The 27,312-nt window shown below is 32.5% G+C and overlaps 1 protein-coding gene across 2 annotated transcripts; it reads right to left on the minus strand.

Annotated features, from left to right (window-relative positions):
* Positions 1-1,727: 1,727 nt before the first annotated feature.
* On the minus strand, positions 1,728-27,033 carry LOC132735170 (pleckstrin homology domain-containing family M member 2-like). 2 transcript variants are annotated; one of them, XM_060722089.1, is made up of 19 exons: positions 26,812-27,033; positions 24,930-25,036; positions 23,008-23,117; positions 21,922-22,046; positions 21,519-21,581; positions 20,783-20,923; positions 18,349-18,372; positions 15,215-15,378; positions 13,519-14,897; positions 12,848-13,022; positions 12,151-12,217; positions 9,288-9,443; positions 8,840-8,928; positions 8,512-8,644; positions 7,744-7,910; positions 6,579-6,810; positions 4,731-4,904; positions 3,448-3,567; positions 1,728-2,820 (listed from the first exon to the last, which is right to left on the minus strand). In XM_060722089.1, exons 1-19 carry the CDS (start codon positions 26,914-26,916, stop codon positions 2,719-2,721), a joined length of 3,633 nt encoding a protein of 1,210 aa, XP_060578072.1. In that variant the 5' UTR covers positions 26,917-27,033; the 3' UTR covers positions 1,728-2,718. The 2 variants fall into 2 exon arrangements, with proteins under 2 accessions (XP_060578072.1, XP_060578073.1); XM_060722090.1 differs by lacking the exon at positions 18,349-18,372 and having other exon boundaries at positions 1,729-2,820.
* Positions 27,034-27,312: the final 279 nt, after the last annotated feature.

The raw sequence follows: 27,312 nt of genomic DNA on the forward strand, positions 1-27,312 counted from the left end.
TCAGGAATACAATTTAATTAATAAATAATTTAAACTACTTTAAAACTGTTCTCAAATATATATAAAATGTTTTTACAAATAAAAGCCTATGTATATTAGTATGACAAAAATCTACATGACAAAAATGTCAGTAACAGTCATGTTTGCTTTGTGATGTCACTTTGACAATATAGGAAGCATGTCCTTACTACAAGAAAATTAAGGTAAATCTATTTTAAGTCTCAACAACCTTGATCAATTGAACCTGAAAACTAAGGTCATGAATAGATTTTCATGGAAGGACCCAATACAAAAAAAAAGTACTTAAAATATCTAAAAACATTCCTGTGGGAGTTTGTAGGACATTCCACAGAAAAGTGGGAGAAATTGGCAATAGAAGAGCTTTCATCTTTAAGTTATATATGTACAAAAAAACAAAAACAAAAAACAACAATAACAAAAAGCCATAATTATGTCAAAAATGATCAAATAAAAAATAAAAATAAACAAAACTGAATCAGGGCATTTGAGTCTGAAAGTTTGGTTGAAATTCCTTGTGAAATGTAGGAAGAGTTTTACACAGGAGGAAATGGTAACTGCAAAGATGCCCTCTGAAATTCACTAATTCCGAAATAAAATCCATAATACAAACATGACTACATAGCAGTACATGAGATATCTAGGATTTAAAACCATTATAATCCATAAACTAAGAATTAATGGTTTTAAATCTCAGCAACATTGTAATTGACTGGGTAAATTCTGAAATTGTATATCATCACCTTAATGCAGTAATGGGTTAACTCTATAAATTTATATATGGAGTTAACCTGTTACTGCATTAAAGTGATGCTTTATAACCTCGTCTGAGACATATAATAATAAATATACTTTAAATTGAAATATCTCTTTCCTGAACAAATGTGCACTCGGCTAAAATAAATATTGCACGGATTAAAATATTTTACAATATCTAAGATACAATTATAAATTTCATACAATGTTTGAATGTGACGGAATGAAATCGATGAGGGAATGGATATAATGAAATTCTTTCTTTCTACTATGTATAAAGTATAAAACTTTTCTTGTTTAACAAAATAGTTTGCAATTGTTTCATTATTTGTAGTAAATCATCAGAAACTGCCATGACTTCTGGAGATCAAAGAACATTTTATCTTTGAAGGTAAGAAAAATACTCTATCAATTTCATTTCAAATGAAATTTCATGATCAACCTTCTATTTTCAAAAAATGAAATTAGGCTGATGTGTATGTTGTGTGTAAAGCAGTTAAACAAACCCATTGCATAATCTAGTGAAAAATTATAAATCAATAAATAATAATCATCTAAACACTTTGCACACACATGTACATGTAGGTCAACATATATTTTTAAAATATTTTTGTAGAAATAAAATGTAAACTTTGTAGAAATGAAAATGTCTTTCATAAAAATATGCCAAAATATCTAAATTTTAAATAACTCTTCCATAACAAGTACTGGTACATCAAAGACTTACTTCCCTTTACTTCTAATTGTACATTGCACAATGCAAGGGTGTAGAGATTAATCAGCTTGGCTGTAATTTTAAGTTATGTTATATTGAACTGTACAATATGGGGATATATTTAGACAAGTACAAAGCCAGATAAAACACATATCAGACACACTGTCTGGCGAATCAAATACGATGTCTCAAACAGTTTCTCATTTCAAATTTATCTCATATTGTACAGTACAATATAGGAAAAACTTTCTTTTACATCCAAATTGTATTGAAGAAACACAAATTTGACAAAGTTATATATTCTAACAATTTTGTTTTTGCAGATCTGAATAATCCTTCAAATATCGTTCAGATACCTTCATCTATAACAGCTTTTATCAATAATGGTGCATGAAAATTAGCTTTTATCATTGACAGTGCATGGAAAACATCATGTACATTTAATATAAAAAAACTATGATGGACACAAGTGTCCAATATTGGATGGTCATGTGGTATAATTCAAAAGCTGCGATTGGATGAAAGAAATTGGTATAAAATAATACTTAACACTTAACACAGATACAACATATTTCATTCAGCCTGTAATAATTATATTTCTACATGATAAAAAAAACTTTTCAAAAATAAGATGATCAATATAAACACAGAATATATTTTATACAATGTTGAATGTTTCTTGGCATTTAGCTATATATTTATAGTTTTATTATGTTTGTTACTATCAGTGTAAAGAAATATGCTATTTGTTGGTAGAAACTAATGTGATATATCAATAACAATCTCTTTGTGAATAATTTAAATTAAATTTTTTTTATTAACATGTGTTAAGTCTGATTTTATCTAAACAATGCTTTTTTGTCGATGAAGGTCAGTGAATCAAAGCTTGTCAGTGGTTTTCTTTAATTTCATCGTATCGTCCAAAAATAACTTCTTTCGGTGAAGCATTTCATTATTATGAAACATATGCAATTTTTCCTGTATACTTTGTTGAAAAATTTATTCACTGAGTTTTTAAGCAAAACCATTCAGAACATCACAATTTTGATGTGACCATTTACTCAACACAATATTCATTGGCAGCAGACACTTCAAGGGTTGAACGGAACTATCTTGCAACTGTTGACAGTTGTTTACGAACAAATTTCAAAACTGTTCCTTAACACAGTCAACTGTCAATATGAAGACACGACACACACACATTTATTCTGTATACAGCTTGACTATAATCATCTGTTACCTAGTGTCAGTGAAGAGTTTAAATGTTGCACCATTTCTGTACACTTTTTCTGCAGAGAAAAGTCATCTATTGGAAGAACTGGAACTTCAACCTAGAAAATACAATGTACAAGTTTCTTATAAAATAATAAGATTCAAAAAACTTTTTAAACGACTAAAAATGTGATAATAATAATAATGACTTGCCAATTCTACAAGTAAGAGGGCGAATCAAAAAGTTCGTGGATTTTTTTTTATAATTTCTTTATTTGACGTCTGATCTTCACGAAACTTCAGATGCTTATATATAAATACATTTTGAATTGGTTTTGATAACTTCAGTAAAATATTTTAAAAAATAAGCATTTTATAAAATTTTACATCAGTAAACCCATCAAACAAATTGTAAACTAGTGGTTCAAATTCTGCGAAATTTTGACGTTCGTTCAAGCGACGTCATTTCTTATCAACAATGTAGATTTTTACGTCAATCCGGTACTACATTTCACACGGTAGCAAAATCATATATCCGTGTATTATGACAAGAATATTATTTAGACAATAAATCATCCTCCAAAATTCTGAAATCATGTTAAATGTACAAATAAAACAAATTCTGAAAATAAAAAGTTATGTAATTTGTTGTTTCGTTTGTTTTAAAAAAGGGAAGATCTTTTTGGATAGGAAAAAACACCATGTGATCTATGTACATGTACTATGATTAACAAAATATCACAAACCTGAAAGTGTTTGAACCAGCAATCTGAAAGAGCTGTTTTAAATCTGTTACACTCGTGACCACTGTTAAAATACAACACCCATTTCTCACTGGATATCCTCTCCTCATCTGACTCAAACACCTGTAAATATTCATTACATTGTAGATTTATTACTGACTGCCTTTCTATGGTACAGTGTATTAGTCATATGAAATGGTGTTAATACTAATTACATATTTTGCCTTACTTTTGGATCAATGCTACAATGGCATAACATGGAGTCGAAATTCATTGTTGATTGTTTATATACAGCACTTTTCTGTGTTACATCTTTGTCATATTAATCCCTCTATTAGTACATCAAATGGTTCTTAGTCAAAATTTTCTTTACGTCTGTTTTTGACCCCCCCCCCCTTTAATGGCGAGGTGGGGGTTGATGGGGAAGGGGGGTTCTTACATTTGTTTATACTGATTTATATAACATTTAAGAATAGAGGATAAATAAATAGGAAAGTATGTTTCTAAGTCAATATCACTCGCATATCAGGACAATTAATGACGTATGTAAATACATGTACAGTGTATGTCTCACTAACCAGGACAATATAATAGGCTGAATGTAAATATCTCTCATTGAACAAGACAATATTTTTTTAAGTCAATACCACTTACTTACAAGGACAATATATGATGTATGTAAATATCCCTCATTTTCCAGGACATTAAGTATCTAGGTCAGTATAACCTTCTTACCAGGGCAAAATTTATTTAGGTCAATGTCACCCACTTACCAGGAGTATATGTAAATTAGTCAATATCATTCACTTTAAAGGACAATATATGAGGAACAAAAATATCACTCACTTACCAAGACAATACATGTATATGATTTATGTAAATACCTCTCACTTACCAGGACAATATATGATTTATGTAAATAACTCTCACTTACCAGGACAATATATGATTTATGTAAATAACTCTCACTTACCAGGACAATATATGATTTATGTAAATAACTCTCACTTACCAGGACAATATATGATTTATGTAAATAACTCTCACTTACCAGGACAATATATGATTTATGTAAATAACTCTCACTTACCAAGGAGAATATATGATTTATGTAAATAACTCTCACTTACCAGGACAATATATGATTTATGTAAATAACTCTCACTTACCAAGACAATATATGATTTATGTAAATAACTCTCACTTACCAGGACAATATATGATTTATGTAAATAACTCTCACTTACCAAGACAATATATGATTTATGTAAATAACTCTCACTTACCAGGACTATATATGCTGTATTTAGATCATCATAAAGTACAGATGTGATATCATGTAGATTAGCACTGCCGAGTGTACGTATAAAGTTAGTGTCCAAGTCTTCATGACACATCAACAGTTTCTGTTTACACAGCACCATACAGCACGGAACACATGACGCTCGAACAACATTCATCTAACGAGATAAAAGATAAGTTAATGACATACTATATACAGGATATTTGTTTCTTTTGCAAGGAAACAATTGAAACCAAGAAAAAGGAAAATATTTTTAACAAGTCTGCTCCACGCTAAATGTGTAATTAACTAGACCTATCACTGAAGGTGATTAATACCCCCACCAGCAACTTTGACTTTTTGAAAAAAAAAGTAGTCTGAAGAAAAATTTGAACGCAAACTATCAAATGTGTACAAAGAAATATTTCAATTAATTGTAATTGCAACTGGGGTCTCGAAATAAGCTTGCTATACACCAAGTTTGATTACAATATCTCATTCCTAACTCAAGTTATTGTCCGGAAACCATTTTCCTATTTTTAGTAACACTGTAACGGTGACTTTGACCCTAGGGGGTCCAAATGCAATACCAACCCAGGTCTTCATATAAGCTTCCTATACACCAAATTAGATTACAATATCTCATTTCTAACTCTAGTTATTGTCCGAAAACCATTTTTCATTTTTTTCGTAACGGTGACCTTGACCCCAAGGGGCCCAAATGCAATACCAACCAAGGTCTTCATATAAGCTTGCTATACGCCAAGTTTGATAACAATATCTCATTCCTAACTCTAGTTAATGTCCGGAAACCATTTTTCTATTTTTAGATACGGTGACCTTGACCTTGACCACAGGGGGTCCAAATGCAATACCAACCCAGGTCTTCATATTAGCTTGCTATACACCAAGTTTGATTACAGTATCTCATTCCTAAGTCAAGTTATTGTCTGGAAACCATTTTTCTATTTTGCGTAACGGTGACCTTGACCTTGACCCCAGGGGGCCCAAATGCAATACCAACCCAGGTCTTCATATAAGCTTGCTATACGCCAAGTTTGATAACAATATCTCATTCCTAACTCTAGTTATTGTCTGAAAACCATTTTTCTATTTTTAGTAACGGTGACCTTGACTTGACCCCAGGGGGTCAAAATGCAATACCAACCGGAGTTTCCACATAAGGTTGCTATATACCAAGTTTGATTATAATACCTCATTCCAAACTCTAGTTATCGTCCAAAAACTATGATGTGGACCGACCGACAAGCTGATCCTATATACCCCCCTAAACTTCGTTTGTGGGGGTATAATAATTCAAATCAAAAAGCTTCATTATTCTTTAAGCAAAACATATCTTAAAGACCTGATAGGAAAGTAGGGGAAAAAATATATGGTACAAACTATGTGAACAAAGAAGTAATAAGTGTAGTCTAAGCCTATGAATTGCTTAGCATGAGGAAAATATCCTGTACCTACAAAACTCAAAGAAAGTTAGAACATCAACCAAGGTGAACACTTGTGTCTGAAACAATGCATGGAGGGCCTACTTCGGTCTGTTTGTACCTATTTAAAGTTAAAAGTGTCAATGTGACATAAAGAAAAAGTATATTCATGATAACAGTTATACCTTCATTCAGGGGTCATGGTTGCAATGATTTAACTTTCTCTTGCTTTGAATCTGATTGGACAAGCAAGAATGCATAACCAATGAAAGAAATGTTTGCTTAAAAATGTTTAATATCAGAAAGGAGAAACTTTCATGAAAATGGTGAGACACATTCAGAATCAAATTGTCAGCTCTGAATCGCAGTACAGCATAATCACAAGTAATCCTTTCTCTCGCTCCTACCTTCATTCCTTCAGACACGGCCTGGCACAGACCCTGTAGCCATCTATTTGCCTCTTCTTCAGAGTTTAGAGCAATATTCCAGAACGAGCCGTTAGATAACATTATCTTTATAGCATGATTCTTGTCCGAGTTGAAGTCTCGTTTGCAGCCTACACATTGACCTCCGCCCATGCTCAGGAAATGGGCAGGTTTGGCATCATTTTTATCATTGTATAAACACAGCATACTGTCCCTAAAAGTTGTAATGACAATATATAAATCCTTATTAAAAATTATCAAAAGCAATAACTATCAAAATATACAACAGGAATATCAAAAACTATAATATTATTTTGTTTTTATAATCTATATTTTTGTTGTTTCTGAAAAAAAAATCACAAAAAGAGTTTCTCTAATATTTACCACACATACATCATTGGGATATCATAGAATAAAACCTTCCCTAAAAGAATATGAAATTGTCTTTTTTAAACACTGTTTAATGATAATATTTATGTCCTGCTTGCTTTCACAAGAGATATTTTCGTATATTATTCTTTCAATTAAATCACTTTCCTATTACTCTTATCACCAGGGTTCATACAAACTGCTAAAACCAAAATTACACAACTTTTCCAGGATTTTTCCATGATACTAATTAATTTTCCAGGATAACCATAAGAGTGGAATGACCTGATAAGTTTCAATATTTATAGAGTTTCACCTTTTGTACGACAAATTCCTGTTTGCTATAACTGGTTCTTGCGCGTGTTACACCATCTTATCATGCTACGCATTTTTGCCAGGTTATTTCAAAATCCCTTGATGCATGACAGTTATGGGCCAGACAATATTTTCTTACTGCTTACCTTTGACCTCTAAGTATGACCTTGACCATGAAGCTAGGGGTATAGGTCTTGCCCGTGACACACGTCCTATCATGCTATGCATTTGTGCCAAGGTATTTCAAAATCCGTTGATGCAAGATAATGTTATGGGCTGGACACATGCACTCATGCACTCTCACACAGACATGGGTAACACTATATCCCCTTGCCTTTATCATGGCCAGGGCATAAAAATGTTGAGGACTTGAACCTAGGACCTAAGTAATATCGAATGAGCTTTCCCTATGCTTACAAACTTCTACACTAATTAATGAACAGGTCTATAGATGATAGAATACCTTAATGCAGCATAGGCTGTTCTCCAGGTCTGACTCCCCAGAATATTGGCTGTCTCGTCAGATTTGTAGTATAAGGTACCCTCACGGTCCCACTCACACGAACCCTTGTCTGATGTTGGGTCCTCCCAGTGTACCAGAGAATAACATACCACCTCAGACTCATCAGACTGTTAATAATATAACAAGACATCAAATAATCACCCTAATTTTCTACATCATGTAATATCCCACTACTGTACAATCTCTTTTACTATAATTAAGCTGTTCATTTAAATTTATCTTTTCAAAAGTCACGCAGTGTATTTCTCACGAGCACCGGATAACACTGCAAGAAATTAGCCGGTTCCTTTGTGCTACTCACTCAACGAAATTGTTTTGTTATAACATTTCGTCAGCTAAAGGACAATTTAGCCTGGAGCGTTGACAAAACAAGACTGACACATTTGATTGCTTATTGCTCAATAATTTCTTCCTTAGTTGACCTTAGTTTTCCGTCAGCATTGTTTTTCTCAAGGTGTCAAACGGATGCAGACAAAGTGCCAATGACGTGACCTCGTTAAAATTCTAAAAAGTACGCATGGGACGTCGAAGATATTTACGTTATAACCGATATCTCACTAAAACCGATCTCGTTATAAACGATATAAAATGAAAGGAAAATAGAAGGACAAAGGCCGGGACACAGTAGAATGTACGTTATAAGCGGTACCTCGTTAAAACCGATCTTGTTATAAGTGGTGTAGACTGTATATATAGCACCAAACTTACCTCACATTTACATTCATGTGCTATATATTTCTGTAGAGAGATTTTCTGTATAGTGTTGCCTGTATCTACCTCCAGTCTCCCTGGTTTACTATCACTTTTCTCCATGCTGTCTGCTAAACAATCTATCATTGCTCTGTATTATAAACATAATGAGGAAATAATCTTTGCGGTTCAAACATAAGTGTTCATGATTAATGGAATAGCATGACAAAAATTTGTCAGGAATTGAAACAAAAGTTTTCAAACAAAATTTAACCTTTTTAATGCTGAGTGTACTTATGGCACTTTTAATCTAATTCTGAGACAAATCTTAACAATATATACTCACATAGTAATTCTTTCTTCTCCTGGAGTAAGCCAGTACTTTTGTCTTTTATTTTTACAGGCTATATGTAAAATCTGATTGTTGAAACCAATCTGTAAAATGGGAAAAAAAATTAATACATTTTTGTATAAAATTCTGTAACTTCAAGCTGAATTGAAACAAGCATTGTCTGGCAAAATGAGTGTTGCTGTTATGTAACTGACAGGCAGTCACAAGGGTATTCCTGAAAATAGTAGAGGTCTACCGAAGGTAGTACCAAAATGCTGAATATCCAAGATATTAAACAAAGAATATAACTTATGTTAGACAGTAGGCAAGAGTGATGTAAAGATAGTATTACAACAAAATTTGAGTAGAAAAGAACTTATGAAACAAAAAAATCTATCCCTGACCAACATAACCTTACTATATGGAACTTGATGTATAATTGTATCACAAAAACTTCACATACCGAGACAAAATCTATATTTTTATACGAGATCACAGCTTGCTTTGAAAACTTGTTCTTCGCTTGTAACGGCTCCACAAAGTACAGATTATCCATGGAAACGAGAACCAATGTAGTTTTTATTTTACCCTCTGTATGACCTTGTTGGCAAGTGAACATCTGAAAATAAAATATTTAACTCACTAAATACATGGATATACTAGATTGATATCTGAAAACCAAACTAGTGTGATGTGCCTTTGTTCCCTAAATATCAAGTCTGACAAATTAGTCTGGTTAGTATAACTTTTAAGTTAGAAAAAGTCACAAAAGTCTAGTGTAATGGATTTTAAACCTTGCACATTAAAGATCAGTCGCTTTCCTGGAATGAAATAATATCTATAGTGTTGTAGTAAAGACCAACAAGCAATTATCATAGTATTGCAAGCAATCCATAAGTCCCCTACCGGTAAGAGCCCAAGCAACATTCTGAAGGGCCATTCACTTATGTTCCTATTTTAAGTTAATTTGTTGAAAAAGTTCTTTAAAAGTGATCACAGGAAACAGTTTTTATGTACAGACAGACGGACTGAAGGACACTCTAAAGTTATTTTTTAAACATCCCTGTTATCAAAATATATCATTTTTAAAATCCTATCATGATTGAAGAAGTTGGGGTAAAAATTACCAATTTCTCAAGTTCAAAAAGGGGCATAATTCTGGAAATAGTCTTGCTAGAGTATTGAACACTCACAAATGTTGAGTGACAATAAGAAACATTTATATGAAGTTTGAAGTAGATACATTTAGAAAAAGAAGTTATTAAAAAAAAACAATGTTTTTTTCATGAAAATTTTAAGTTCAAGGGAGGTAATTCTGATAAATTTTGTACTAGAGTTGTAAACCTTGCCACATATGATATGGTTGATGACAAGCAACTTATATTTAAAGTTTGAAGAAAATACCTTAAGAAATAAAGAACTTATAGTGAAAAAACTTAAAAACTAGAATAAGAAATCTTGAAATTCAGTCTATTTGTTGCCATAGCAACCAGAATTTTCAACATAGGAAGATAAGAAAAGGATGTGCATAATTTCCATACTGCCATCTACCCATATGTCAAGTTTCATAAACATTTTTTCAGTACTTTTTGTGTTATCACTGGATCCAGGTTATGTGTAAAATTTGCCATATTTTCAGTCTATTTGTTGCCATAGCAACCAGAATTTTCAACATAGGAAGAAAAGAAAAAGACGTGCATAATTCCATACTGCCATCTATCCATATATCAAGTTTCATAAAAATATTTTCAGTACTTTTTGCGTTATCGCGGGATCCAGTTTATGTGTAAAATTTGCCATATTTTCAGTCTATTTGTTGCCATAGCAACCAGAATTTTCAACATAGGAAGAAAAGAAAAAGACGTGCATAATCTCCATACTGCCATCTATCCATATATCAAGTTTCATTAAAATATTTTCAGTACTTTTTGCATTATCGCGGGATCCAGTTTTGTGGACGGACGGACTGACGGACGGACGTTCTAACAGGAGAGTAATTATGTGGCTACTCTATTGTTCTCTCTATTGTTCTTTTTAGCCACACAAAAGAAAATAGCCACATAAAAGCATTACGGAATGAATGACATCAAAGAGAAAGAACAGTTACCTATTGTCCCTCTAGCCACATAATTACTCTCCTGTGAGTGCGGACAGACGGACGGACTGACGGACAGACGGACAGACGGACGGAGGGTAAACCTAAAGTCCCCTCCGGTAAACCGGTAGGGGACTAAAAAATAAGGTTACTATAATCATCATTATTACTTTCTGGTGTTTGCTGAATGAATAGGTTACCACTGGCAGCTATTAATACATGTAAACATGTATATAACACATGTAGAAGACTAGAAATGTGTCCATAGGACACGGATGCCCCCACACACCACTGTTCTGTCAATCTTATGACTCTAGGTCAAATATTTTTTGGACTACATGTGCCACAAGTTGATAACTAAAAATCAACAAAGGGCCATAATTCTGTTAAATTTGGTCGCAGCAAAAATTCCTTCCTTTTCTACCATCTACACATTAAGGTTGTTCATCCCTGGAAGTTTAAGCAAAATCTGCCATCCGGTTTAAGAGGAGTTGCGTTCACAAAATTTCTACATAGTATATAGTGAAAAAATCAACAAAGGGCCATAATTCTGTTAAATTTGGTCGCAGCAAAATTCCTTCCTTTACTACCATCTACACATTAAGGTTGTTCATCCCTGGAAGTTTAAGCAAAATCTGCCATCCTGTTTAAGAGGAGTTGCGTTCACAAAATTTCTACATAGTATATAGTGAAAAAATCAACAAAGGGCCATAATTCGGTTAAATTTGGTCGAAGCAAAAATTCCTTCTTTTACTACCATCTACACATTAAGGTTGTTCATCCCTGTAAGTTTAAGCAAAATCTGCCATCCTGTTTAAGAGGAGTTGCGTTCACAAAATTTCTACATAGTATATAGTGAAAAAATCAACAAAGGGCCATAATTCTGTTAAATTTGGTCGCAGCAAAAATTCCTTCCTTTACTACCATCTACACATTAAGGTTCTTCATCCAAGTAAGTTTAAGCAAAATCTGCCATCCAGTTTAAGAGGAGTTGCGTTCACAAGATTTCGGGACGGACGGATGGACGGACGGACTGACAAGTGCAACGCTATATGCTCCCACATTGTGGGGGCATAAAAAAAGTAAAAAAAACTTTAAGTTATTTGAGACACTGTAAATAAATGTTAAGGTAGTTAATTACACTGTAACTGTCATGATTTTTAATTTGGACGAAAAAGGGAAGAATACATAAAGGTCAATAAAAATAACGGTGTAATATATTTAATCTTACCTTTACAATAGTATCATTTTCATCAAGGACTTCCAACATCAAGTACAACATTGTGTTGTTATCAAGTCTAGAATATAAACATACATAGGTTTTTCAAAAATCTAAGACAGTTATTTAAGGACTAGAAAGACGACTGGCGTAAGCTCTAAACGAATCAGTTGTAACTATTCCCCCATAATCACCATAATTACTAATGAGAACAGATTGAGTTACAGTTTTTTAATAATTTTCAGTCAAGATATACAGGGTTCATGAAGAATCTGCTTATCAAATAACACGATGTACATCCATTTTCCACAGTTGCTAAATAATATAATATCAGGATATTTTTCCACTACTAAAGTCTACCGTGAAATTGATGCAAAAACAAAAAATGTCATAAATGTCCTATTTTTCTAATTACTTCTTTGAGCAGTAAAGCTCTTCATGAAATTTTCAAGGCATACTGGTATGTTTAAAATTTATGATAAATTTAGAAATTCCAAAGTATTAATTTAATACCATTATCTTTACAAATAACAATATCCCTCTCTCTGTCCCATTCCTGTGATAAAGTGGATCTCTTTATTTAAATTTTACTTTCAGAAAGTAATTTCTTACAGAAATAGGTGAAAATAAATGCTATTGACCCTATGAAATAATGACCCTTTGACACATTTTCATCAGGTTAGATAAACTGAAATAAAAATATATTTACACAATTTCTCCAGGTTTCAGGCTAGTTGCACGATCTCGTAGCGGAGTTGGAGGTTGATTAAAATTATCATCATCTTCGTCCCCATCATCATCTTCAAATGTCAGATGTGTATAATGATTTAACTTCTTCTGTACAATCAATTCCTCAACCTTAGCTTGCAACATCTGTCCCGAGCCTTTAAAAGAAACAAAACCTGTTGTTTGAAACAAATGCTACACAAGCTTGACCAAGTAAAGTAACATAACCTTTGACTTCCAACAAATGCATGGTTTCTATAAAAAGAGTGTTACAAAAATACAGAAATATTCACAAATACTTTCTCAGATAACAATCATATGACCAAAAACAAACATCAATGCACTATTCTGTCATGAAGTATTGCCATCTGGTTTCAGGAGAAGATTTTTAAGACATGTTTACTAATAAAGTCTATATAAACATGTTTACTAATAAAGTCTATATAAACTAAGTGGCCACTGGAATATATATAGCGCTCATTTAAATTGTGTAGTGTCACTGAAAGATTACTCTTGTGATGTTTGGTTAAAATTAATATTCTAGTCTAAGAGAAGATATGTTTAAAGAAATTGTGAAAACCAACAGGCAAAGAATGATGGACACATTGCATTCACAAATGCTAATCACCGAGCAATTTATGACTTAACATTTACCTTCCATATCAGTGCTTGGTGACTGGTTACTTGAATGAGTATTGACACTCAATTTATCTTCATCTGTACTTAGGTAAGGTGAATTTCTGTAAACTGGTATTTCATTGGTTGACATTCTGCTACTGCTTCTGCTGTTACTTAACATCTTATTGGTTATTATCTCATCTTCAGTTTCATTGGCTGAAGAGTTTGAAATAGCTGACTTTCTCCTTTGCTGATTGGCTGAAAGTATATCTGGAGTGTTTCTATTGGACATCCTTCCATACAGATTAGAATCTGAGTATGGTGCCTTCATTGCACTATGGTTTCTTAATGATCCCTTTTCACTTGATACTGATATTTTGTCCAAGTCATCTGATTGTCTTCTATTCTCAAAATTACTTCCTAAATGTTTAAAATCCCCTACTGGAGTGCTTGAATTAGACTGTCTTGAAGGTGTTTTATTATTAAATAGTTTATTTTTAGCATCGAAATTTGAAGGGAAACTTTCAGTCTCATCTTCACTACTTAAATCCGATTCATCCATTTTGCTATATATACTTGGAACTTCAGGAACAACTTCTACAACTTTATCTGCTGTATTATCTATCTCCTCCTTCCCAACGTCTTCCAATATTTCCTTCTCTTTGACACTTTCTCCATTATAAAGGTCAGAGTAATACCTCATAGCTTCATCAGTATCACTGCTAAACTCATACACATCCTTTCCATCCTTTTTATCATGGTTTATATCAGTCTTATGATCAGATCTCTGATCAACAACTTTTTCTTCATTTTCCATCTGTTCACCAGCATTTACCATGTCCGAAACCCTTGCTTCAATCAGTTTTGTAAAAATACTTTCACCGGACTTTGGTCTTTCTTCTGATTTGGTTTTCTTATGATTAGCAGCATCAACTCTTTTACTTTCAGTCTCATGTGAATCACCTGCGCTATGTTTTGTTTTACTATCATCACTATTAATAACATTACCATCAAACTGTTTCCCTTTCGTGCCTAGACTATTTCCATGATCATTTGTATGTTTATCTGTTTTCAGATTACCATCAACCTTGTCAGTTTCATTTTCTTTTCCATCTCCAGGAGAACGTGTCCTAGATATTTGTAAATGGTTACCTTCTGGTTTTAAACCTTGTTGCTGGTCAGGCTCATTGTTATTTTGGTTATTCATTATTGCACTAGAAAACTTAATATCATCTATGGGTGGTATTTTTATAACAGGTCCTTCTACAGAGTCATAAATCTCATTAATATCTGGTTCTGAAATATTAGACACTGACACAAACTTCTTTCTTTTCTTTTTGTGTTTATGAGGTTTTCCTTTCTTGCTAAGATGAATTACCTCAAGGCCCGCCCCTTCACTGGATTCACAATCTTGACTGCAATAAAGAACCAATTAATATCATAATTATGTCTTTTAACAAAGCTGATCTGTTTGAAGTTAAGAATTTCAGACTCCATTAATCTAGCTGAATGAGTACATTTATGGAGAAATCATGAAGAAATCTATTGAGATATTGATATTTTTAATGTAAAAAGTCTTTGTTCATTGAGCAATTGAATCAGTCTATTTGGGTGTGGCTTATTTTTGTTTTAGACTTTGTGAATATAGAGATACGGAAGCCACTTTGAAGACCAGTTGGATGATTGCCAGAAAAGATTTAATAAAAAGAGCTGCAAAAATGGTTTTACTCACCTAGTACTAGAAATGCTCATCTGGTCAATAGGTGTGATACTCCTCTGTCTGTAGTTCCAGTCCGAGTGAATTCCGCTATCGAGGGAGGGCGAGTGTCGTCGATCTCCGCTACCAGTGCTATCCTTCCTATCTGGTCGAACATCCTCCGACGTCTCAAACACAGCCTGTTACAATAGTACAATCTAGTTTAAACTACATGTTTCATTAATTTTCATTTTCAAGGGTCCAAAATGCTACTATTGATTGAAAAAAATGTCTGGAAACAGTTTTCATAATATAAATCATGACTATACTAATTTAAGTAGTTGATGTATCAACTAAATCTTTGAAACATTTAAATGATTCCGATTGTACCATTAGTATTCAAATTTCACTGAATTGTTGAAAAGGGTTTTAGATCCATAAAATCTTTCATGCCAATAACATTTTCAAAATGTAACATCTACATGTTCCAGTATTTGTTAAACAATTTTGCTGATTAACCAGTTTCCATGCTGATGCTATGCCAATGCTAAACTGTTTAAAGCAATGACTAATAACCAGAAATACTGATCACTGAGTAATGTTTCTTGTCATATGTAAGTGCCTTGTCCCCAGTAGCATATATGTCAAAAATAAGTGCATTATCTTTGATGGTTTTCAAAATTTTCTATCAATCACAAATTTTTACAAATATTCTAAATTAAAAAGGAACATAGCTCCTAAAAATAATGCTATCGGGATAATATCCCTACTTCATGTTATGATAGTAAGTTCCAAGCTTCCTGTTAATTACTTTGATAGTTCTCAAATTATTCTACATATAAGCAAAAAAAATTGGCAAACAAGAAAAGGGGCTTAACTCACAAAAATAAAGCTTTCAAAATAATTCCCCTTGTCATAAAACTGTACCTTGTCATGATAAACAAGCCATGTAAATTTCTTGTTGATAACTTTGGTAGATTTGAAATCATTTTATTTTAAGTACTAAGAATAAGCAATTTTAACAAAATTGTTTAGAGTAATTGGCTACTTTTAAGTTTTTGCGCAACATAGTCAATAATTATGACACAGCAATCACAATAGCTCCACTTTTTCTGCGAAACTGATTGGCTTCAATTTTTCTATGTATTTGTATTTTAATACTAAAATCTCAATGATTTACAATTTCCAGCTTACTAATGGGAAAAGTCAGCAAGATCAGTGTTAAAACACAGGATGGGTTCACACGTGGATGCACAGAACTCATGATTTTTGTCAACAGGTATTTGTTGTACAAAAATAGGTATGAGGCAATGAAAAAAAAAACAATTTGAAAAAAAAATAAAATACACAAGCAAAGCTACAATATTGCAAATGTACAAAAATTTACAGAAGATTTTACACCATACAGTCAAATTTGTCTGTAAAAATAGCCTAGAGAAAAGGAAAATCTTATCTTTGTTGATGAACTGTCATCAACACCAAAACTTAAGAATGATTTTGTTACTTATGTTCAAAAGGGAAAATAAAACTGTGGGCTTTAAATACAGATCTTTAATAGGAGGATTTTTGTCAAAGTTGGTCATCAATACAAGTTTGACTGTAATATAAACCAATGCAATAAATGCTGCCTGCTATAGAAATATCACAACACATGCATCTTTTCTAGTGTACATGTACGATCCCAAGAAGTTTGTCAATTTCAAAGCTGTCCTCTTGTATCAGAAAAGTGTTTTTAAACTTTTTTTTGATAAACAGGATTCATGAGTTATGAAAATTATTAAAGTATTTCTGGCATTCAACAAACAAAGATTACTGAAAATTTACAACTGATACTATAAATATTGAGAGAAAAAAATATATAGCTATGGATATTTATTTTCATAACATATTTGGCATAATCAGGTAGAATCTGTTTCTTGGGTAATAAATTGTACAATACATTAACTGAAATCATGATTGCCAGTTATAAGTTACCTACATCATGCCCACAATACTTTGTAAACATGTACACAATGAATAAGCAAAAACTGAAAATATAATAGCATACATAACACCTGAACATCTTTTATACCCATTACAAATACATTTGAGCCACGTCACGACAAAACCAACAAAGTGCGTTTGCGACCAGCATGGATCCAGACCAGCCTAAGCATCCGCGCAGTCTGATCAGGATCCATGCTGTTCGTATCAGTTTCTCTACTTGTAATAGGGTTGGTAGGCAAACAGCATGGATCCTGATCAGACTGCCCGGATGTGCAGGCTGGTCTGGATCCATGCTGGTCGCAAACCCATTATGTTGGTTTTGTCATGACGCGGCTCATTTAACTCTTTAGCAAAAAAGCTTTCAAGACTTAAACTAAAAAGGGCAATACCTGTTTAAATATATACAAATTTATTGCTACAAGATTACATGTTGCCAAACAATACCTAATATTATTTTTGAGATGTACAATTAAATAAAATTCATATTCATCCTGGCCTGGAGGTTATAAAACTTGTTTCCCCAGTTCTGCCTGAAATTTCCGGATTTTCATTGGTCAGAGAACATTTTGTTGCAGTTTCTGACCAATCAAATACATGTACTGAGATCTCAGTTTGAGCTTAGAGGATTTCTTTGTAATCTTGTATTCTGATATTCTTTTCTCATGTACCATGAAAAGCCTTATACATAAGGGCAGGCACAGAATATACTGTACTTAAAAACATGGCCTGGGCTATCTGCATTCCTGAGCGCTTCTAGAGATAAGTCCCATTCTAAAGCTGTGTTTCAATAAAATGGTTTAATAAGATTGGAATGCAACTTAAAATTGAGAATGGCTCAAGCCGTTGCTAGGGCGTGAGGGATGTTGCAGTTTTTCATTATAAGTAATCAATCAAACAGAGTCTGCAATTTTCATGTAATTTTGTTGTGATAAATGCTTCGTTCTTCAGATTTTATTATGAATCAGTGGGCTATTACTGATCATTCCTGTAAAGTTTCAATCCAATCAACAGGAGAATTGTAAAATGGTGGCTTAAAGCAAACTTTTGGCTGGCCTTAAGCAGGGACAATGGCACAATAACAAAAATGTAATTGTATGATGTATTTGAAGCACAAAAAGGGTAAAAAAATTCTCTAAAACATTCATTCACAAACAACAGCAAATCTATACACATGCATTTCTTACTGTTATTTTCCTAGAAAGTTTTGTCTGTTTTAGAAAAAAAAGTAAAATAAAAATACAATACACCATCAAACTTTCCTTTTATATTGAAAGCTTAACAAGTATCTGTTTTTCCTTTTGCTATGCTAGGCTATTTTTACTTCACATCAATCTTTAAAAGTAGCTCTTCATTGTAATAAGTTAAGTTTTAAAAAAAATAATAAACAAGAGGGCCATGATGGCCCTGAGGTCGCTCACCTGTACATAAGCCCCCCCCCAACCCCCACCCCAACATGCAGGGCCAATTTAACCCAAGGGCTTTTATTTGCACAAACTTGGTAGACACCCATAAGAAGATGTTTCATGCTAAACATCTAAGCTCTAGTTCATTGGGCTTTTTAAAAGAAGATTTTTTTTCAGTTTTTACTATACACATATAGTTAAAAACAATGACACCCCTGGGGCCGGGCCAGTTTTGACCCCAGGGCTTTTATTTGAACCAACTTTGTAGACGCTTACTAGAAGATGTTTCATGCTTAATATCTAAACTCTAGCTATTTGGGTTTTTTCAAAGAAGATTTAAAGTTTTTGCTAAACACATATAAAGAAAATCATTGACCCCCGGGGCGGGCCAGTTTTGATCCCAGGTCTTTTATTTGAACAAACTTTGTAGACTCTCACTAAAAGATGTTTCATGCTTAATATCTTAACTCTAGCTATTTGGGTTTTTTCAAAGAAGATTTTTTGAGTTTTTGCTATACACATATAAGGAAAATCAATGACCCCCCGGGGCAGTGCCAATTTTGACCCCAGGGCTTTTATTTGAACAAACTTGGTAGACACCTATTAGAACATGTTTGATGCTCAATATCTTAGCCATAGCTCTTTGAGTTCTTTAAAAGAAGATTTTTTAAGTTTTTACTATATGCATATAGGGAAAATCAATGACCCCCCCGGGGCGGGGCCAATTTTGACCCCAGGGCTTTTATTTCAACAAACTTGGTAGACACCCATTAGAACATGTTTCATGCTAAATATCTTAGCTCTAGCTCTTTGGGTTCTTTTAAAGAAGATTTTTTAAGTTTTTACTATATGCATATAGGGAAAATCAATGACCCCCGGGGCGGGGCCAATTTTGATTCCAGGGCTTTTATTTGAACAAACTTGGTAGACACTCACTAGAAGATGTTTCATGCCAAATATCTAAGCTCTATCTCTTATGGTTTTTTAAAAGAAGATATTTAAAGTTTTTTCTTTCGGTTGCCATGGCAACCAGAGTTCTGCATGGAATTAAATTCTTTGAACAATTTTTAAACGTGACCACCAAAGGAACATTCCTGTGAAGTTTGGATGAAATTGGCTTAGTGGTTTATGAGGACATGTCATTTAAAGTAAAAGTTTACGGATGGACGGACGACGGACGGACGCCGGACGAAAAGCGATCACAAAAGCTCACCCTGTCACTTTGTGACAGGTGAGCTAAAAATATGGACATACGTCAAACACTTGAAATGTTATAAAATAAGAGGATAATACTGATCATATGATAAAAGTCTTGTGAGAATCTACTTCAAAAACACACACACTTGTATAATATAGTAAATCACATGTATTGTATTGTTTATTTTGTTGTTGCTTTTTTTTAATAATTAAACAATGTAACTATCTTATTACTGTTTGAATACTTGGTTCTATGTATACACTTGTATATGAAGTGGTATGGGACACACTGGCTTAAAAAATGTTGTAAAACCACTTAAAGTCACAGGCCTCTAATTGAACAAAGAAATTGTATAAAAATAAAAATTTAAGGAAAATAAAATTAATAATAAGAGATATGTTAATACAATTGTGAGCAAAAGAAAATAAACACTCCTAAAAGCTTCATATAAAATATTATTCTGTCCATCAATTTGCTTATTTTTGTAAGTTTATCAAATTTCCTCATCCAACTACCTCACATGGAAATTTAACACAAACCAGACACAAAGAACTGTCCTTTTTAAGATTCCCCATTTTCCCAAAATTTAAAAAAAAATAAATATTTGTATTATTGGTTGAAATACTAGCTCAATACTTTAACATATTTTACAATTTTCCTTCTTTTTCTTCATTTTAAAATGGTCAAAGGGGTTGTCTACTCTTTGCTTAGTCATATAATAAAAATCATAACATAGCGGGTCTGTATTACAGCTGATAATTATTTCCCTATTCTAAATTAAAATGTACTTTATCCTGGTTATGTTATAATTTACATATATTTAGATCATTATTTTCAAACCTTTATTTTCAAAGCTACAGACAAATCTGCTACATTACATTTGTTAGAGCTTGTAACAATGAACCAACTTGATCACCAGTTTTACTAACTGCTTTGTAAGACAAGGCTGATTCATTTCATACATGTATAAATGTGTTTACACTGATAATCCTCTACACAGTAGTTTGCACAACATACCTGAGGTAAAGGTCTTGAGGCAGGAACATGAACACTCTCCATACTACATACAGACAATCTTTCAAAATCTATGGTAGATTCTACATTAGATGTATGTTTACTGTTTGGTGGATACACACATAGGTCTAAATAAGGCATATTCTGTGTTGGAAAAGAAAAAAACAATATATAAAACAATATATAATACTGAAAACTATATATACATGTATATGATTTTATTAATCATATGTTTTATTGATGTAATGCTAATATATCATATGTGATTTATTGCAAAGTAAAGCTTTTTCTTCTATATAAATAAGGTGTTTTACACAAAATATTGTCTTATTTAATTGAACTTCAACTTTGAAATTTATACAATGATAAATGCATTAAGCCCTTCAAATGTAAGGTGATAATTTATCATAGGTGAACACAAAAATTAGATATGTCTTTGAAACAATAATGTATAACAAGAGAAAAATTGTTACCACATTCCTAACATTTTTGCAAGGAACAATTCTTCAACTATTTGTAGGACTCAGTTTCATGATATGAATTTAAATAATGTGCTCATAAAAGACATGTAAGCTAGACTGGGATGCCCACATATTCTACTGTTTAATCAGTCTACTGACAGACACCAGGATGAACATGGGCAAATCTATATGCTCCCCCTTCCCCTCCCCCACCCCCACTTGTGTGGGGGCATATATATAGACTTGAAATAGGTCTAGTTAAACAGGAATAAACTTACACATTCAAGTTGAAATTCTGTATTCTCTAAACCAGAAATAACTGTCAACAAAACATTAAATTTCTGAAAAAAGAAGGAAAATCAGAATATTTCACTTTATCACGTGAATCTAAATTGGTTGAAACACTAACTGATTAATATAGAGGATATCTCTGTGGTAGATTCCAGTTATCAAATTCATAAATATAGAAATAAATTTTTTGGCATTAAGTCCACTGAGAACTTGCATAATAAATATTAAGGCCTTATTATTTTTATTGCTTCTGATCTACAGTCAAAAAATGTCATATGTACAATGTATCTTATTACAATAGATTTTTATACATGTATTTTATTTCAAGTTATATATACAATTATAATAGTAAACAATGAGTGACCTATTTATATAATATATATTGCTTACATCTTGGTCTCTAACTAAGGCGTCCCTGACATAAAACTCCTCCACAAGGTTTTCATTTTGCTGGTAGCATCTTAGATAACTTTCCAGTAAACACTCATTCAATGCCATTAACAACCAAGCCCGACCTGAAACATATAATTAGAGACCAAAGTAACCAAAGTTGACCTGAAACACTAAAAAACATAAATCCTAGTAACCATAGCAACCAAGCCTGGTTCATAACCTAGTTATCATAGTTACCAAGCCCAACCTGAAACACTGAAAACATAAAAATTAGTCACCAAATAGGGCATAACAAATTTTTTTTTAGAGATCCATTTACATGTTTAGTTATACTATTTAGTTCAAGGGCTATAACTCTGGAAAGTTTCATTTACAATGAATTACTGGTAAACATGGTACAGATAATGTGGGACTATGATAGATCTTATGAAATATCTCTAAGCTGCATTCTTGGAGAATTTGATGAAAGACTTCAATACTGCATAGTGATAATTTTGTTATACAAATCTCATTCTTGCAGTAAGAGAACATTGGGTATATTAATCATATCAAAATAGAAGCTTGTTTACATTGAGGTTGTTAAAAACAAGTTTATGCATGGAATGATAATCAAATGATGTTTAATGCCACTCATCTTACTAAAGAATTCTGGAATATGCTTAATATATGCCAATAAATGAAATATAATCCCTTACTGATATATCAAAGGATGTGTCGAAGTTACTCCAAAAAACACCCTAGTTGTTTATTTTTACCTTTGACCATTTTAAAAAGATATCACTATCTTAACTTTCTTTGTTTGTTTTCTTTTATTTAAAGGCACAACAGCAAAATTTAGGTCATATGACACCAAAAAGGGAAAGATGATTTTGACTAACCTCGGGTGTTACAAACTTCAAAGCACCACCTGCTAGAGCTATGATATGCATAGATTCCAGTAATTGAACCCATTTAGTCACCTCTTACTATCTTAACTAAATTAACTGTAAATGTCACAAAGACAAAACAAAATAATTTTTTCTTTATTATTTAACAATAATTATAAAGCAAAATTAAAGCAAAAAGTTGTAAATCTTGAGTTACCTCTACCAAGATCAGTTGTGACATTCTGCATTCTCTTAATCTCTTTCACACAATCTTTATGAGTAAATTCAGAGACAATTTTCCAGTAACCAGGGGTAACATGGCGCAATCTATAAAAAAAAATCAGGGCTGTAACAACAAAACAAAGTAAAACTTTATCAATTCTTAAAGAAGTACAACTTTTGAGCTGCCCACTAAACAGCCAAATTCTATCCAAAATCAAAGTCTAACTTTTGAAGTGCCAACTAAACAACAAAATTCTATCCAAAAGTTTACTTTTTTTTTTAGTTTTTTTAAATTTTTACATGCTGCTATATGCACAGCTCTCCTTCCTTCATGGTACTAAAGTTTTCATAAATTCCAGTCAATGGTTTATGAGAAAGCATGAAAGATGACATCATTAAACAGGAAAATATAATATGCAATGTTAAAGTCAAACCGCATAGTTGTAAATGTACCTATAAAGATTTGAATGACTAATTTCATTCAGTAGCCCCTGAAGAAAAAAATAAAAAAAAGGAACTAACAGAAGGATCTACATAAATAATTTTGTCATCTTAAAGCAGTAACGGGTTAAGTCATTCAAAATTTTAATAGGAGTTACCCATTACCGCATGAGCATTTTGCAAAAAATGGCTGTTTTCATTGAAAAGTCTCCCGCTACAAGTTCAAGTTGATATAAAACTATAAAAACTGCTTCAATACTAATCAAACTTGGTGCAAATGTTGACTGGACCATTGCCTTTGTAACAACATGCTCAATCTAAATTTCCTGTTACCATGGCAACTAGGGGACATCTCAAAATTGCCAAAAATCACTATTTTGCGTTGATTTTTTCCATCAAAATATATAAAGTGCTGCCACTTCTCAATGGATTGAGATAGAGTCAAAGACTTTTCAGCGTTGGTTACACGTTACCTTATGATCGACCTGGAGTCATTTTTAGCCTCTTACAAGTTCAAAATTTTCTTGGTGATGAGGGGGACTACAGCCCCCCTTCAAACCCCCCCCCCAAACAGAAGGGGGCACATCCCCCTTCTGGCAATCCCCTGATGTATCTTTTGGATGGGGAATGATGCCAAAAAAGTGGTCACCTTTTTAAACAACATTTCTCAAACAAAAACAAGTGTTGGGGGCCTAAATAAGGCATTTTTTCACCATTTGAGAAAGCAAAAAGGGGGGGGGGGGTAAAAAAGGCGTAGAAAGGTGTATATATCTGGTAATGGGTTTTAAGGAACTCCACGGAGTTCCAAAAGCCTGAAAGCATAAAATTTGAAATTCTTGCATAAATCAACTGAGGCACATTAAACAGAAAGATTTGTATAAGATAATTAAGAAATATACTCTGAAATAAATTGAAAATCATATTTTTGTGCCTTTTTTTATCCAGTTAGAGGTAAAAGTGTTGCCATGCTTTTCAATTTTGGGTTATTTTTTACCTCTTAAATAATTATTCTGGAAAATGGAGTAAGCGTAAAATCTTATAATTTGCATACAAATTATTGGTCTAGACCTATATCATTTAATCTTGAAAAATAATTTCCAATCCTGTAATGTCAAAAAACCTCAGTGGAGTCCCTTTAACCATTTAGTAGCCCCTGAAAAATTAAATTGGACAAAAAAGGAACTGACAGACGAGGGAACTATATTAATTATTTTATCACCTTAGTGCAGTTTCAAAATTTTAATAGGAGTTAACCAGTGACATGTATTGCACAAAGGTGACAATATACATTGTATGCTCTAGAGGAGCAAAACAACAGTTCAAAGTCTTTATTTCTCAATACCCTGCTTTAGAGCCACAAGACTTTGTTACAAGATTACTAAAACTAAATTGAATAGTCACTAATAATAATAATGGATAATATTTAAATCCTCTATATTAGTTCTACACAGCCTTTCAATTCCTTTTTATACTTACCCATGAAGTAATGTGTGATCCAAATGTTCACATAACCTATGGCATTGCCAGTCATAATTTCCTAATGTAACAGACCCCGAATTAGACAGTATCTGCAGCTCTTGTATCTAAAATAAAACCATTATGTTAATTAAACATCTAAAAGAAGTCAAACAATGTTTAACCAATAGATATCTTTCAAATAATTTAATAACGTTACTAAATACAGCTTGTGATTTCTTTTTCAAAAGTAGCATTTTAAAAATATTAAATGTAAACTAACAACAGCTGCTTGTGATTTTATTTCAATGGTAGCCTTCAAAAAAATATTAAATGGTCATATATCCATATGAACCTACAAAATAAAAATTAACTCAGGTGCATATAATTTCCTTAAGATATTTCCTTATCAAAAATTAACATGTTTAATTAAACTACATGTATTTGAACAGGAAAGGAAGTACCATGTAAAATTATCTTTAGGACATTTAATTTAGATATGCCAAAACACGGAGAGTATAGATAACAATAGTAACAATACACTTGGTCATATACAAACTTTCAATTAATTATAACAATTAAACAAACATTGTGCATTCTGTTTTCTTTTTGTATTCCAGTCAAGTTGAAAACAGCAAGCAAGTGAAGTTTTAGATTTAAATACTATTATTTTATTATTTTTAACACAAATCTTTGGCAGTGAGAAATTCAGGTATTTTTTTTTCCAATAACTGACATCATAGGAGCTGGTTCTTGTTAAATTGTAAGTAACAAAAAAAAATCAATCACTATTAGCTGTTTTAGACAACCTTCCAGTATGTAATACATGTATGCCATTCTGCACCACTCAATCATAACCTTGCTAACCCACCCAATTAGAGTCTTTAAGCCTACCCTTCATGATTAAGCACCTCCCCCAGTAGAGGTGCCCTTGGGTATGTTGTAATTAAGAAAAGATCTTACTTTCACAGACTTTAGTCTTATTTTACTGGTATTAACCATTGCTTCTTTCCTTTAAAGAACATGTATTCATCAATGTGTATGTTAAATGATTAAAAAAAAAACATTAAGTCAATTTGCCATGATAATACACCCATAAACACTTTTCATATGAAAGACGTAAAAAACCGAGGTATATTGAGTGAAAAAGTATGAGTTGTTTCCCTTATCTTCGAGTAAAATCGATATCTTTTATGCTAAAACAATACAAATTTAGCCGTTTTTAAACCGCTAGTTTGTTGTGATTAAATGTCCGATTTTAAAAATGATTACATCAATGGAAAGCTTGGGATCTTAGCTTTGTCACAGTATATTATTTAACACATCTTTTGACACCAAAGTATTTAAATTAACTGTTAAACCTATCATATGTCAGGGCATTTTACATAAGATTTATACAGTGAGATACGCAACCAGTTATCTTTACTCAAAAACCTACTGATAAGAATAGCCTGTTGTCTGCTAGTTGGGAAAGTGTTTATCGGTGTATTGTTGGTACTAGTCTACATATGCAACTCAGTACAAGTACAGATAACCGCGATATCGGCAGGGACACAGTATCAACAGGTTATTCCATACACAGCCCCATTCTTAACTCAAATTATGACAAATTAAACATTTAACTTTTAAATTGATAGAGCTAGCAAGATATTATCATAATTATTAGATCTTATATGATCTACTGGGCTACACTTTAGATTATGTCCACAGCTATTTTTTTAAATATTTTACTGAGGACTAGTGCTCCTATTTACTATACTGTAAAGTAATAGACTAGTACTGTTTTTGTGCAACTCCATTTTAACATCTGCGCCTACACATAATCTTCAATTTAAGAAGTGTAGACTTATTTTTCTAAAAAGAAGATCGAAGTGTCAAGAGATCAAAAATTCATGGAACTTACACTCTTAACTGCCTTGGCCACATTAGCTACAATTTTGTCTTTGAGGCGCATTCGGTCGTTCAAAGAATCCATCACAACCATGCTCCGCCCATAAACGTAATTCATTCTCACGTGTGTGCCCGAGTTTCGATGAAAAATACAGACGACACAACATTATTCATTTCTGGTCACAGGACCTGTTTATTTTCTTTTTCAGTAGACTGGTCACGTATATTGTCATAGCTATTTGCGCATTACCATCAAATTTTGAAAGTCGGTATACCAGTCTGACTCTATAAATATTGTGCTTACTTCTTACGAATATATGGGTTTTCAAACGAATTATTTATGAAACGCGTATAATTTTGAGTATCATACGCATTTAATTGATCTTTAAAACGAACGATATTGACATATCGTAGGTTTGTTAGGTAGTGCACTGTGCTTTTCTTAGATCACGTTACTTAACACTTTGAAAACAATGAATTTACGGTACAAAAAATGTCATAAACTTCGGCGAAA

The sequence above is a fragment of the Ruditapes philippinarum genome, unplaced genomic scaffold (assembly GCF_026571515.1).
Source record: "Ruditapes philippinarum isolate M1 unplaced genomic scaffold, ASM2657151v2 ctg1516_1_1_1_1, whole genome shotgun sequence".
NCBI lineage: Eukaryota > Metazoa > Mollusca > Bivalvia > Venerida > Veneridae > Ruditapes > Ruditapes philippinarum.

Coding starts and splice junctions, on each gene's coding strand:
- LOC132735170 (XM_060722089.1), bottom strand. CDS start 26,916: ATGAATTACGTTTATGGGCGGAGCATGGTTGTGATGGATTCTTTGAAC. Junction 20,924..21,518: donor CAGAATTTCAACTTGAATGT/GTAAGTTTATTC, acceptor TTTCCAACACAG/AATATGCCTTATTTAGACCT. Junction 8,645..8,839: donor GGAGAAGAAAGAATTACTAT/GTGAGTATATAT, acceptor TTTATAATACAG/AGCAATGATAGATTGTTTAG.